General features: G+C 37.9%; 1 protein-coding gene across 1 annotated transcript in view; it reads right to left on the minus strand.

Annotated features, from left to right (window-relative positions):
• Positions 1–937: 937 nt before the first annotated feature.
• Positions 938–15,881, minus strand: part of LOC104406385 (V-type proton ATPase subunit d 2) — a 20,552-nt gene continuing 5,608 nt past the window's right edge. The window contains exons 2-8 of the mRNA XM_010015346.1: positions 13,524–13,695; positions 11,491–11,669; positions 8,261–8,340; positions 6,335–6,412; positions 3,097–3,273; positions 1,653–1,730; positions 938–1,124 (exon numbers count right to left, since the gene is read on the minus strand). Of these exons, the coding sequence (XP_010013648.1) occupies positions 963–1,124; positions 1,653–1,730; positions 3,097–3,273; positions 6,335–6,412; positions 8,261–8,340; positions 11,491–11,669; positions 13,524–13,695 (926 nt within the window). The 3' untranslated portion in view covers positions 938–962. The remainder of the gene's footprint in view (positions 1,125–1,652; positions 1,731–3,096; positions 3,274–6,334; positions 6,413–8,260; positions 8,341–11,490; positions 11,670–13,523; positions 13,696–15,881) is intronic.

Genomic DNA, 15,881 nt, shown 5'->3' on the forward strand with positions numbered 1-15,881 from the left:
AATTGATTTTATTTCTGTATCATATTACTGGAAGCATAGTCGCTGAAGATTGAGATTTGCTGTTGTGCAGCCTGAAACTAGAGAGTCATGTAGAAAATCAACGTATGGCCTATTTCAAAGATAAAAGGGCAGATTTTTTGAATGGAGTAGGAAGGCAGAATGTTGATACAGCTTTCAAAATCCTTCCTTTTTCTTCAGCAGAATTAATCTTGTCCTGCTACAATCTGTCTTCAACTGTTCGCTGTATTTTTAGTTACCAATCTTAGCCAGGTCCTCAAATAGCTCAGAGCTGGTGTTGTTTGTGTCTGATGTAAAACTGATACAGACTTGGCTGGTATTTTCATTCATGTTTCATAATGTTTCCCAGTGCATACATGAAGACAGTGTCTTTGGTGTGCTAGGAGGAGATATTTGATTGCTGTGGAGTAGATCAGACACCCATTGTTAGAGACTAATGATGCTTCTCATGTGACCACCAAAGAATAAGTGAAAACATTTTCATGAAAATAAAGTTACTTGTTTACATAGAGCTGCAGAGAGCTGTCACAGTTAGAAAGGTTCAGGAAGCTCTTTCTTGAGATTCCTTAGGGTAAATCTCAGGGTAACCCTAAAGTTTCTCTCTTATTTGTGTTTTAAGTCCTAAGTCTGTGATAGAAGTAGTGGTTTAGCTGGCCCTTTGAGAAAACAGTTAATTAAAAATTAAGGCATTAAAAAGCTTTTCAAACATCATTGATGTAAAGCTTACTTTCACAAAAGAGACAGAATATGTATGTAAGACCTTACAGGAAGTTTTTATTGATCAGTTTAATTAAAATGGGACAGTGGGAAACAAATTTACTGACAAAAACTATGAAGGAGGATCATTAATATAATTTGAAACATCTGATAACAGTTAACTTTTGAAATAAGATTTTTCTTTTCTATGAAATAATGCAAGATTGTAGGATTATCAATTCTCAAATTCAGAAAATTGGAATATAGTTGTTTATTTTGGTTCTGTGCCTCTGAGAAATGCATTCAGCAATCCACACAATATTCCTGCATTCTTGTTCCTTTAACTTTACGTAGGCATAAAATACTCCAAAATGAAATTGGTTGTTGAATGCAAGCACATTCAGCTTTACCTGTGGAGAAGTTGAAACAAGTGTTATGATAAATGTTAAAGAAGACAAATGTAATTTTTCTATGGTAGCTTTTATGATCAGGATTTCTATGTAGCTTTGCAACCATGACTAGGTTTAGGAGTGTCTTGAATATAAATATAGTTGAAATGTCATCTGTGGATTAATTTTGGTAATAAACTACAGCAACATTACAGGTAAGTAAAAACAATGGTGAAATACCTGCTTCAGTAGACTCTTCAAAAGAAATTTTGTTAAGCGGTTTATACGAGATGGCTTTTGGATAGGCCATCTGGGTTGACAGTTCTGTAACTAGTCTTCAGAAGGTGGTCCTGGGATTTATTTTATTTAAAAAGGTAAGTCCTTCTATTATGATTCAGCCAATTGTTGACAGCTGTAGAAATACTGAGTTCTTGCATATAAAGCCGAATGATGTGGTATAGTAGAATCAAAAGCCTAGCACCTCATTCTTGTTTTAAATGTTAAACCAGGTAACTTTCATTTTGGTATTTTAAGGTTAGAAGCTCTTACCTCATGTTCAAAAAATGCGTCTTCCAGTGTCTTTTCTCCAGTGCCACTCCCTACACCTTCAAACACAGCCTTGTACTCCTAAAAGCATGAAGAGCCACCCAATGGAAATGAGGTACTTCTGCATTCTGTGCAGCACAGATACCTCACATTACTTTATCAATTAATCTACCTTAAGTAATCTTCCTGTATAGAAGAACTCATGCACAGATTACAGTTCTACATAAATCAAAAGTTAAAAGCATATAGTCAGCAAGAGAAAGAAAAATCATGTTTGTTCTTGTATTTCTTACTGTCATTTCCTACAACTTAAAGTAATTTACTGAAGGCACTAAAAGAGACTTTTTGTAGAATGACACATGACCTTTCACTCTCTTAGACGGAGAGCACTGAACTTCTTGTACAAATACTATCTATCAGAGCCAGAGCTGTAAATGGAGCCAAAAACCTGAACTCTGATCCTCACACGGCTGCTCATTTTATTTCCAGTAGCCAGCTGGATTTGCTTTATCTGTGTTAATAGTGTATCTAAATCCATTAGTCTGATATGTCATCCTGGAATATTCTGCACAGATATATTTGACTTTCATTTCTTACGTGTTATATTTCTGTGTAACTTGCTTTTCTGTGCATTTGTTTAGTTTTTCCTATAAAGTTGCAGTGCAGTATAGGTCTAGTACAATGGTTCCCAAATTCATGTATGTATCCCACCATCACATGAATAGACTTTCTCTGTACCACATTGACGTGGTGGCCTATGCTTCTAACATTCTGCTTATACACAGGAACAGATGTGCATCTCCAGCTTTGTTTCTTCTGTGGAAAAAGCAGTAGACCAGACATAATTTTGTTTTGTATACTTACATGGAGGTAGCTTAAATAATATAGGTAGTTAGAGTACCACAGTTAATTCAGTGTTGCATATTGATTAATCTTCAATAACAGCAGTAGTTGCATCAATATTAACAACACCATCTACTTCTTTAATGCAGTCAGTGATTTAGAGAGAACTTTTCAGAAAGGCATTTTTTACAGAACCCTAGCAGTAAATCAGGTTTGCACTGATCTGTGACACAAATTGTTTGGTCAGCTCACTTTAAAAAGACTTATACATTTGCTTGGAAGTAGCAGCTCTGAACTAAAACTCAACTTGGGAAGGTTAATGAAGTAGGAAACATTTTGTTTATTACAGTGTGATTTGGTCTTATTTAAACATCACTGTAAGAAGAACTCTGTATAACACAAAGGTAATAGTATATCTTGTGTCTTCGTATCAAAGGCCTTTGATTCCATATATGTCTTTATGGGATCTTTGTTATCTTCATTGATTTTTTTTCTCTCTCAAATATGCTTTTAAGTTGTGTGAATACTCTGAAATTTTGCTGATGTCAGAAGATGTTAAGTATTTGTATTTTGGCTTTTTGTTCTAAGAAATTATATTACATACTGCATAGTAATCTGCAACACACTTCACTTGCTCGTAGTCATCTGCATTGGCCAACAGGTGTAAGCCTTCTGGATACAGTTTCCCACAGGTTGGATACAGCTTCTCTCGGTCATCTTTACTCAGCTCAGTGCCAAATGAATTAATGGTGATGATAAAGGCACGTCTGTCTGCCTCAAACTTCATATGCAAAACAAAGAACAAAGAGGTGGTATTAGAGATCTCTTTCTAAATTAAGGTGGGATATGAGGGGAATCAGTAAAATAAACTACGGAAACTTAAAAAAAAGTGGACTTCAGAGCATTAGAAACATACCTTATTTTAAAAATCTTAAATCCTTATTTGCAAATACATGTTAAATTTTAACTAGAAAATCAAACAGTGTTTTGCAAGCACAGCTTTTATCCTGTTCACTGAAAATATAACCTCTGCTACTTCCTCATTTCCTGGCTTAGTTATCCAGATGTTGACAACAGAAAATCTCATGCACCCTTTTGAAGTTATGAAATAATACTCTTATAAATAATACAGGAAAGTACCAAGAATCACTAGTACTGTTCTGGGTTGACTCAAAGTGCTGTTAAGGGTAAAGACTGAATGGAAATTCTGAAGGGGAAAAAAAAGAAAAGTTTCTGAATCCACATATTTAAAATGATTGTTTAATACTGTGGAGATTTCACTTGTCATTGTTACAGTATGAATTAAAAATATAATGGTAAATAAAAATAATCTCACTCAATTCTGTCTGATTTAAATCTGTTCTTTTGAGATATAAATTGACTATGCGTTTATTTCTTTATTACCTACTTTCATGTTATAAGAACAGCAGAGCCCTTGCTAATTGTGGAGATTATGCAGAAGGATGTTCAAAGGAAGCTTATACAGTATATCCACATTTTAGGCAGCTTGCAAAATTTCTCATGCTGCAAAATTTTGAACTGTTTTAAGCAGAGAGGTGCTCTTTTCTGTTGCATAATAAGACTATAGTTGCAACACAGTTCTACAACTTCAGCAGTTAAGCACATATTCGTAGATCCTGCTCCTGTGTACTGGAACACACTGTAACAGGGACCCAGCTGCCCTCTGGCACTGACTTCAGACTAAGGAAAATGAGTAAACAGTAGAGAAATAATGAGAAGAAAATAAGCGTGCTTGAAAGGATTTCTAGCTAATGAATAACAGGGCCAAATTTCACTTCCCTTATTAATATGAACAGGCATATCAGCTCCAGCGAAATTGTTTGGAAGGACAAATGCTTTGGTTTTTTCAACTTGTTAAAGCCATGTAGAATTTAGTTGTTAGATTTGTAATTTTTTGGAAAAAACATGCTCAAATGCAATCACAACTAAAGCTGTTGGGTTTGGGGCTTACTTCTGGTGGCTCCCAGTTTGAGAAAATTTGCAGGATCAGCCCCATCCATACAGATATATCAATTCATCAAATTATTGTCACATGAAGTTCTCCATAGTGAGTAAGGCCATGCGGCAATTACTTGGTGACTTGGGCTATTTGCTTGCTGGAGTTAGAGGTGGAGTCACAGGATGACCATTTCCTAAGTGCTTTAGTTTCCATATGGGAAACTGAAATAATAGCGTACCTGCTACCTGAGAATTAGCATGGGTTTCTGAAGTTTCTTGCACATTCAGGGTTCAACATTCAACATGGTGCATGTTCCCCACTCTTCCATTGTACAAGAGTGATCATCAGTACTTTTAATGTGGAAGGTTAGCACTGTGACTGGTGGTCAAGGCATTGGGGAGCTAAATTCCTCAGCCTTATTCTGGCAGGGTCAGGTTGGTAGTCTTACATATATGATTACAAAATAAATAGCGAGCATTCTTTTTAATAATTAAACTTTGGCTTTTTGTGAATACAACCACTAGCAATCTGCTCCATGTGATTCTTCAGATTATTAAAATGTTATAGAAAAAGAAATCATTTACAAAAATTTATCCTCCTAGCTGATTGATGTTAGATAATGATTTTAAAGAAGCTTATCATAGCCCAAACTGTTTACAACATTCTTAAACCAAAGTTGGTAAATAATCTGCTCTCAGCAGACTTTCTAGCTAAAAATGAACTTTCTGAAAAATCTTGAATCAACTGTGGATAAAAGTCTTTACCTCTGCAGCCAATCTCTTGATTTACATTTTTTCAGAAAAGAATATTCAAAATTCTTAATTTCTGGTCAGTTTAACTGGATTAAGAATATTTTTGTTAGAACATAAACTGAAACATTATGATCTGGTTAAATACAAAATGAAATTGCAATCTCCTGGTTTTGTAAGATGTAATTTAGGCTCATTCTGCCTTCAGGAGCGAGTTCCCAGGATTACCATCTCTCCCCTATAATGCAAACTTTTGGTATGATGTCATCAGAGTGCAGGGAATTTTGTTCAGTTTCCAGAGTGTAAGTTTTGCTTATCCAGAACAAAAAAAAGACTCCTGGGAGCAAATGGGTGTTCTCCAACCAGGTGTGATAAACACCATGGGAGTAAAAAAAATAGAGAGATGAATGCTGAGAACTCAATTTTAGGAATTTTTAGGAATTTCTGCATGTTTTGTTACAATAACAGATACAAAATTATAAGTCACTATGCTGCAGGTATGATCTGGGGAGGAGGATGTTAGGAATTTTGTATGTCATAGAAGAAGAAAAACTCCTGAGCAGAGACAAAAATAAAACACGGAATGTTGGACTTCTCTGTATAACACTAGTTTCAAAGGTCACTCAACTATAACTTCAACTGTTAATTTTAATAGGAGAGTAAACAAATGTAATAGTGCCATGAAGCTTAAAGATTATTGATTAGTAAATATACAGTAATAACAGACCTTAGCTATCTCAAATTCAGTGTTGAGCTAGGAGGTGTAATAATAATAATAATTTTTTGTGTGAGTGTTTTTCTAGTTTTCCTGCATAATACAGGCAAATGTTAAGGGGCAACAGTCTGAGCTTAGTGAACAATTTATTCTGTTCTGCTCTCTGTCATAGAAAAATATTAACCGAGGCCAACTCCTCCCTGGCAATGGACTAGCTGCACCTCTAGTCAAGAAATAAAAGTCATCCTAGAATAAAAATCTCCATTACATCTTAGAAAAACAGTTATTATTCAGAGGAAAATCAAACATTTGACCAGTAACATTGCAAATGGAAAGAGAAGAAGCAGGACAAACTAAGTAACCTAATAATCAAAGCATTGTGTAGTACTTTCATGTACAAAGACTGAATTTTTCTTACCTCAAGAATAGGTCTCATTATTTCTGCTGTAGAACCACCTTGTTTTTCACAAAATTTATAAAATGCCTCAAGATAAGACTACATGAAAGAAGAAGAGAAATATTTTAGATTCTATTTAAGACCTGGACCAGCAGAGCACATAGTCATGAACCTAATTTTTATATATATCAATTAAATTTGATAATTCTTCCTATTAATTTAAATTCAAGTATGTGCTTAATTAATTTGCTGGATTGAAAGTTGAAATATTGAAATGCAGCTGTCTTGTTATTACAATATGGGTTCAAATATTTTCAAAAATTGCTGTAGGACAAATACTATGTTTTCTTTGCTCTCTAAAGAAGGGACACTCAAGCTCCATTGAGCTTCCAGTGCATAATAAGCAGATGGCTGAAGGAAACCCTACATTTACACTGTGGAGGAGGGGATTTGGGAATATGCCATGGCTGTTGGGCCAGCGCTGTGAGGATGCACAAACTAATCCCTACTGCTCTACCCTAAACCCCGGATTAGGACAAAACAGCAAAGAAAGCTTCTGTAATACTGGTCTGCAGAGCACTCGGGTCTATTAAGGATTCTGGCCTTCATACCCATTTCAAAATACCTGTCAGGAAGGACCCTAAATATCTCAAAGATGCTGTACCCCCTGCCTCTCCATCCCCCAAAATACTGTGTTAGCAAATATTTATGTTATCAAAATGTATTTGCTACAACTTCACACAATCTTGTTAAAAGAAGCTGTCACTAACTATGCAATTAAGTGAATTTTAAATAGGGACATCTCAAGGGGGATCTGCTGCATGGGATTATGCATTAGGTTCTGTGTAGGGCTATCTGATAGTAGAGCTGAAATATAGCTAATCACACTGGCAGATGAAGCAGAGGAGAAAGGCTATATTAATAATTTAGAAGTGTTTGCAGAATGATCCCCCTGGTACTTAGAAGAATTAGAAGAACGAAAAAAATTATTAAGTGTAAATGTATGATCATCCACACAGGATATGAGAATCAAATCTATATGTTATCAAATTGAAAAAGAGTGTCTATTGTAGTAGTACCATGAAAGAATTCAATTACTTGGTCATAACTGATGTTGTTTTGAATGAGAGGAAGTAGCAGAATATTTAAGAATCAAATACTGGCTTGGGAATTTATAAATATCATTTGTAAGACAAACAGAAGAATTCTTTTTCATTCCTCCTACTGCAATCAGATCACTGTAAGAATACTTCCTGCAGTGTGGGGTATCCACTGTGAAAACAAGATAACAAAATCATTTGGAGAGAATGTGCTGGGATGAACCTATAGCAGAATGAAATATGGATAGCCTTTAAAGAGACCATCCTACGAGTATTGGCCTGTGTGCTAACATTTTAAAGTACATTGAAAAATGCACGGTAGATGTTAGATGCATATCTTTACAGCCGTGTTCTGTAGCAATGCCAAAGATAATTTAAAAAGGAAGAAAATGATACAGAAACCTTAAGTAAAAATGCTAGACTCAAAGCAAGCAGACCTTTTCAAATCACGTCTACCTTTTACAAATAAAAATCATTGTTAGCCAAAATCCTGTCTAGGTTCACTGAGGAGCTAACAGTTCTCTGGCATTTGGTGGATAACTGAGTTACTCGTAAACAAATGGATCTGAATATTAGCCCGACATCTACAGCATTTTCTTTAATGAGGTATTAAGTTAGAATTTGGATGCAGACTTAAAATTTGAAAACACTCCAAACAGTGGCATAGAAATGAGAGGAGCTGGATTTGATTCCTGGACTTGTCATCAGCCAGGTGACCTTAGACAGCTTGCTTTATGTCACCATGCTTCTGTTTCCCCACCCATAAAACAGGATTAATGATACTGATCTCCTTTTCTGAGACACTTTGAAAAGCCCCAGGTATTATTGTTATGTTGCAAGAACTTGCCTTGTACAGTTTGTTGCGCATTATTTCAATGTTCATTTCATCCAGGTCATTTTCAGACAGGCAGTCTTGAAAGAAAGCAGCTGAAAGCAGAGTTTATTATATTGCAGTATAAATCTACATGCTGATAATACGCATCTCCTGTCTATTGCCATTCAGCAGTGTGTGAGTAAGGATCTGACATTTCTGTTGTACAAGACTGATACAGCAGACAGGAAGAAAAATCCTCTTGATTTTCCCCTTATCCTCCTACTCCCCCCCCCCTTTTAATAAGAACCTGCTGTGAGGGGAATCAATCAGTGCGGCAGCCAGAGCCCACATCTCCAGAGCAAATCAGATGGAAAATGCTAAGGAAAGCCCTAATCTTCTCTGAAGTGTATGGTCTGGGCATCAGGAGATTTTCTAGTGAGGAACATGAAAGATAAATTTTGTCTTAAATCATGCAGGTATTCTGCAATTGTTAAGGGGAATCTTCTTTCCCATTTTCCCTCTTCCTCTTTGGGTATGTCTGTAGTGGAAGAAAGGAAACAGGTTGCAACTAGTAAGGGACAGAAGCTTTGACCTTAACCATCTGTGTTTCCAGGTCCTCTGCAGAACTAGCTAGAGAGAAAGCTTTTGAACAGGGAGGCAGATGACAAAGTTCATTTGTGCAATTGGACCACATAAAAATACTGTACTCCTAACCGACAAAAGCATTACAATCCCTCACTGCTCCTAAGCTGTGCCACTGGAGCAAACTGTTGCTGTATGGCAGAGAAGTGTTGTCTCAAACAGTGGCAATGGAAGATGGTATTTAGAGAGAGCACATGAGCCTGGCTGCTTTGTGGTCTTCTCCCTTCCTACTGTTCCAGCATCCAGGTTTTGGATGAAGAACATTAGAGGGTGTAGATTTGACAGTGCCCTTTACTGTATCTTTGTAGATACATTGCCCATGAATTCATCCCATCTTTTTAAAGATCTGATACTAGTCTCTGCTTTTACAAATTTGTTTAGCAGAAACAAAAAAACAAAACAAAACAAAAATCTGGAAATTTACTACCAGCTGTGTAAAAAGTGTTTTGTAAAACCAGTTTTCTGCTGGCATTTGGTCTTCTAAAGGATTTGGTAAACAACAGTTCATAGCTCACTGTGGTCAAACCACTGCCCTCAGAACTTTGTAAACACTGTTCGTATCTCTTTCCAGCCTTGTCTTCACCAAACTGAGTCCAGCATTTTTAGTCTGTCCACACGTCAGCGCTATCCCCTTGTTCCTTTAGCTGTCCTGCTCTGTACCTCCTCTGATTTCACTGTATGGGGTGTTGGTGCCCAGGTGCTGGCAGCAGGGGGCTGCAGGGTGGCCTCTGTTAGGAGGCTGGGTCTGTCCTGTGCTAGACACAGACAGTTCCAGGCAGTTCCACTGGGCGCACCGCAGGGCACATCTAAGCTCCTCAACCTAGTGGCAGGTGCCTCTGGGAAAACATATATACCTAAGGGCAAAAAAATGCAGGACGTAGAGAGGAGGTGGAAAAAAAAAATTGAGAAACAGCAGAGGGAACACCAGGATCAAAGAAGGAGGAGGAGTTGCTCCATAACCCTGCTGATTGTTGAGGACCTGTGCTGGAGCAGATACTCCTGACAGGAACTGCAGCCAAGGAGAGCCCATGGTGGAAGAGATGGTAAGTGTGAGGAGGAAGGAGGCAGAGAGAAACTGCCACGTACTGACTGTAAAGCCTCCCTGCTCCTTGTGCTGCTCATTGCCTCTCCAAAGGGTTGGAGTATAACCTGCAGTGATAACAATGGGGCAGAGGAAAGGAGCCTGTAGCAAAGGAGTGGCAAAGGAAGGAGGAAAGCTGTTTTCCGTAAGTGTGTAAATGTCTCTTTCTTTTCTGATTGTTTCCTAATGCCTGGATCAGTAATTAAGTCTGTATGTATTAACCAACAACAAATTAGATTAATTTTACCCAAGTTAAGTCTGTTTTGCCTGCAGTAGTATTTTGTAGGAGATCTCAACCTACAAGCTCCTTTATCCCCATTTTATCCTCACATTGTGGGGCCAACCCACCACATCTTCCTGAGAAAGCAGAACCCAAAACCACTCACAGTACTCAAGGTGAGAGTACACAGTGGTTTTATATATGTTAAATCCATCCAGTTCCAACTTAATCTCGGTACCCTTCCTAGTACTGCCTCACAGTTTGTTAATTTTGGTTCTTGTTGGGTGCTGCACCACACTAAGCAGAGTTTCATCCCAATTTCAGAATGCAACATTCCCAACCTTCACTCTGTTTTGCTTTTAGATTTAGTTCTTCAAAATAGTGATTTTCTTTGTGGTTGAATCCTGCCCAAATCCCAAGAGGGAATCTAGGTTCTACGACAACATTGAATATACTCTGCTCTCGTGTGACCTCACTTGGAGTACTGTGTACAGTTCTGGTGTCCTCAACATCAAAAGGGCATGGAGCTGTTGGAGCAAGTCCAGAGGAGGGCCACGAGGATGATAAAGGGCTGGAGCACCTCCCATATGAAGACAGGCTGAGAAAGTTGGGGCTGTTCAGCCTGGAGAAGAGAAGGCTGCGTGGAGACCTCATAGCAGCCTTCCAGCATCTGAAGGGGGCCTACAAGGATGCTGGGGAGGGACTCTTCATTAGGGACTGTAGTGGTAGGACAAAGGGGTAATGGCTTTAAACTTAAACAGGAGAAGTTTAGATTAGATATAAGGAAGAAGTTCTTTACAGTGAGGGTGGTGAGGCACTGGAATGGGTCGCCCAAGAGAGTTGTGAATGCTCCAACCCTGGCGGTGTTCAAGGCCAGGTTGGACAGAGCCTTGGGCAACGTGGTTTAGTGCGAGGTGTTCCTGCTCATGGCAGGGGGGTTGGAACTAGATGATCTTAAGGTCCTTTCCAACCCAAATCATTCTATGATTCTATGGTTTATTAGTAACTGTCCGCTATTTTTTAGTTATAAATTCAGGTGTTCAAATAAAAATGTAGATGCTTTAAATCACTGGCTGCTTTGGCTATAAAAATGTCCATTACACTTCTTTGTGTCTGCTACCTAAGGTTAATACCTATTATTAAATTTTACTTGAAAATATCTTGAACACGACTTTAGAACTGCTTGATCCACATTTCATGTTCTGTATTACTAAAACACAGCGTATCCAGTGGAAAACAAGTTACTTCATCTGAGATGTCATTAAGAATATAGGATAAGTAGTTTCAAGAAGCAAATAAGAAATAATTTCGTGTTCCTACCTAACGGTGTATCAACCAAAATTGCATTGAACAGCTCAGTGGGGTTTGAGGCAATGCTGACTGCTTCCATTTGCTCAAAGCTCCCCAATGGATGGCACTTGGGAACAAGTTCAGCTATGGGCCGCTGATGTAATGTGCCAGTTATTAAAAGAATTACGTTGTCAATCATATAGCTGTATCTGTATTTGAAAGAAAAAGGAAATGTATCTTTAAAATGAATTTTTCTTTGAAAAAAATACAAAACAAAGAGTTCTGAAAAGCAGTAAAATATTGAAGTCAGAAACAAGCACAGTACTTTCAGGTTAGTACATTCAATATGTATCAATGTCTCATCAAAAGCAAACAGAAGTTTTGAAATAGCAAGTGAGTAACACAGAATTAGTTTTAAACTACATGACTGCTTTGGAAGAGAGGAATGTTTAAAGAATGGGAAACTGAAACATGAATATAATAAGCATAACAGCTGTGAAATGTAGATTTGCTATAGCAAGTGACAATGAGTGGTATCAAAATGCTAGCTCACCTGAGATAGCAGCTTCTCTAGTTTGGGATTTTGTTGTTTCCTATAGACTATCTCAACAGAGAAATGTGGGGGAATCTCAGCACTAAAACTGCTGTGTTCATGCAGGGGAACCAGTCTTAGGGCTTGCTTTCTCACTCAGCAATAGACATCCTCCCATGAGGAAACTAAGAACAGGTTCTCACAGATTTCTTCTTTATTGCTGTTTTCTTTTCAGTAGAAGTTTTCCATCAGCATTTACTAGTTTTACTGTCAGAGAGGCTGATGAGAGATTTCTCAGTGACTTGGAAATGGGAAAGCTATTCCCTGGGGATGCTTATAACAAGGATGCCAGTCTTTAGCTTGTGTTGTTGATTCTGAACACAGCTAGATACATAGGGGTTAATATGATCTTACACAAAATCTATGAGGGTGCTCAAGGATCTGGTGAAATGCAGTTCAATGATTTAATAATTGTATTAAGTATCTTAAACTAATGTCTCCATTATTCAAAAAACAGTGTGCAGAGTTTGTGCCTATACATGTACACATGCACGTCACTCAGTGTGAGAAAAGAGCTGCCATAATTTTCCTATTTTCACTTTCATTTCCCAGAAGCAAATTGTAAACACTGTATGCCTACAGGTCACAGCCCTCTGAGGACAGTCTCTAAGATGCTGTTGATAAATGAGCCTTAAAGTGCTCAGCTACACATGACCAAAAAAAAGATGAAAGAATAATGGTACTTTATTTTGCTGTTATGATACAAAACCTCCTTGAAAGTAGACTGACCAGTCTAGTGTTCTTGTTACAATATATTAAAAAGATAAGATCAAGGGGAGTGAATGTCATTTAGGCAAAATATCCTGCTGACATTTCACTAATCCATGTTGTTACACTGTTAGATCCCTGTTCCTAAAGTTGGTTAAGCCATTCATTTACAAGGGTTTTTTTTGTTTATGACTGTATTGAGACTAGAACTTTCTATTCATCTGGCATCAAATGGCACTTGTCTTTTTAAAAAAGGTACTTGGATCTTAGCATCTTGCAATACACAACTGTCTGAAATGTTCAGATGGTATGAAAAGTATGGTAGATGTATGATGTGCTGTCTTTCCCCTTTTAAAAAAGTCTAGAACTTGCCACATGCCTAGGAATTAAATCACTGCCCTGGACATCATGAAATTGTTGATCTTGTAAGAGTCACCCCTACAAACTTAAGTTTTGCAAGTTCTCTGACTTAAATGATGTTTCAAAATTAAAACCATTTTTCTCAATCTCTACCACTCCTCCTACCACTGTATACAGAAAAAAATCTGCTTGTGTTCTCTGAGTATTTGCAAAGACAACAGGTCTTCAAATATGTATCTTTTCAGAACTTGTTTTAGCAAATAAAGTGTGTAAATGTTGCAGTATCAAAGTAATTTTGCTATTTTTGAAACCTGATGGAAATTCCAGTGCATTTACACTGGTTTAACTGGTAACTGTGTGGTTTTTGAGTCTGTGTGGTGAGCTATGTGGTAATACTACTTACGTGATAAAATTCAGAAATGTGGCAAGTGGTTCAAAAGCATGGTTTCTGAAGTAATGAAATTCTGCAAGTAGCTTCGTTTTCAGTTTGTCATCGATGGTGGAAATCGTGAGAGGGCCAGTTTCGTTAGCCAAGAAGTTGCCATAGTCTGTAGTCTGCAGATGTAACTTCAGATCTGGAATTAGATTCAGGGAAAATCATGACAATAAACTGTCATTATACTGCCTACAAACCAAATAAAAATAACCTTTTAAATGTTAATTTCTAACATTATACTTTCAGATTAAGTGTCTGTTTATACTCTGTTGAAAAGGTTTGGCCATATGTTTAATATAGAGTAAATGCATAATTAATTCATTTTTGTACTGCCTTCTAACAGTAAGAGTTACTGCATGCCACAGGAAAGCACAAATAATTTACACCTTTGTCTGAAGTTTCACCAGCAGCTTTCATTTCCAGCCGCAACAGGTACAGCATTAATTACTTCTGTCACTAGCCCTTTCCCAGTTAGGTTTGTTCAATGTTTTGATTTCAATGATTTGCACCATTATAATACATCCATTTTTTTGTCTCCTGCACTGTTGTGGAGTGTTATGCATCAATAGGACTCATCCTTTAACTTTGTTAAGATCTTGAATTTTCTTACAAAACATTTAAATCTCAGTTAATATTACAATCTTATATTATCAGGCTGCTTGAAGAAGAAGAGAGAACACATCTTGCCTGGCTCAGCTTCTGGGCTCCAAATGGCTTCTGTGGTGGACCACTTGAAAGGGCAGAGTTACACTCTCTTAGTATTTCTGGTTTGGCTTTGTTTGATTTATGGCTGCAACTACCAGATCCTATGAAGCTGTGCCAGAAATTTGGGTTATCGTGACATATTCTGTCTGAGCTTCTGATCCTGGTAACTGAGGAAAATATGTTGATTGGGCAATGAAGTTGAAAGACACTTTTGTAATATCAAAGAATTCATTTGACACATTTCCTCTGCTAGCCATTTTCCACCATGAGGCAAAAATAAGAATTTCAATCCATTCTTAGTGTTCAAAGCAGTGTAACATTTACTTTTAGAAATGTAGCCCCTGCTATATTGCATAAGTATGTTCAAATGCTATATTAAAACTACTGTAAATTATAGATTGGTATAATGTTGTATGGTTTGGGCATTCATAATGGTTAGATTTCCAGGTAAAACCTGGATATTTAGGGAAAAGGCAGCAACACTCCCACTGGCTAAAATAGGGGAAGTTAATATGCAGTTAGCAAGTTGTGCAGTTATCAGTATAGCAGGTACTCTTTCCTATTTCCCACGTGTATTCTTTCTTAGCATGCAGTAAGGTTACCTACACCGAGGCTTAAAGTGAAAGAACTAGTACACTACAAATTCAAACTTCTACATCTATCACTGTACCTTACTGAGACAGAGAATCCTCAAAGTTTTCTACTGCTGCTTGAACTCACTTTACTAGTTACAGAATCATTGAGTGGTTTGGGTTGGAAGGATCCTTTAAGGTCATCTATTCCACCCACCCTTGCAACCAGCAGGGACCTCTTCAACTAGATCAGATTGCTCAGAGCCTTGTCCAACATGACCTCGAATATTTACAGCCTCTCTGGGCAGCCTGTTACAGTGTTTCACTCATCATAAAAAAAAGTCTTTGCATCTAGTGTGAATATCCTCTTTTTTGATTTAAAACCATTACCCCCTGTTCTATTGGACAGACTTTCTTATAAGACATCTTTCTTATGCAGACAGGCTGAGAAAGTTGGGGCTGTTCAGCATGGAGAAGAGAAGACTGTGTGGAGACCTCATAGCAGCCTTCCAATATCTGAAGGGGGCCTGCAAGGATGCTGGGGAGGGACTCTTCATTGGGGACTGTAGTGGTAGGACAAGGGGTAATGGCTTTAAACTTAATCAGGGGAAGTTTAGATTAGATATAAGGAAGAAGTTCTTCACAGTGAGGGTGGTGAGGCACTGGAATAGGTTGCCCAAGGAACTTGTGAATGCTCCAACTCTGGCGGTGTTCAAGGCCAGGTTGAACAGAGCCTTGGGCGACACGGTTTAGTGCGAGGTGTTCCTGCTCATGGCAGGGGGGTTGGAACTAGATGATCTTAAGGTCCTTTCCAACCCTAACTATTCTATGATTCTATGATTCTTTAAGTATTGAACGGCCACAATAAGGTCTTCCTGGAGCCATCTCTTGTCCAGGCTGAACAACTCCAAGTCTCTCAGCCTGGCTTCAGTTGAAGGCTGTTAGTGTGTTCCAGAGGAATATTCCCCCATCTCTTACTTGGTAGCTCTTTTCAGTACAGCTGAACAAAGCACAGAAGGAAAGAGATCTGTGAAGTCCTGTAATGAGT

The sequence above is a fragment of the Nestor notabilis genome, unplaced genomic scaffold (genome assembly GCF_000696875.1).
Source record: "Nestor notabilis isolate BGI_N333 unplaced genomic scaffold, ASM69687v1 scaffold28205, whole genome shotgun sequence".
Taxonomy (NCBI): domain Eukaryota; kingdom Metazoa; phylum Chordata; class Aves; order Psittaciformes; family Psittacidae; genus Nestor; species Nestor notabilis.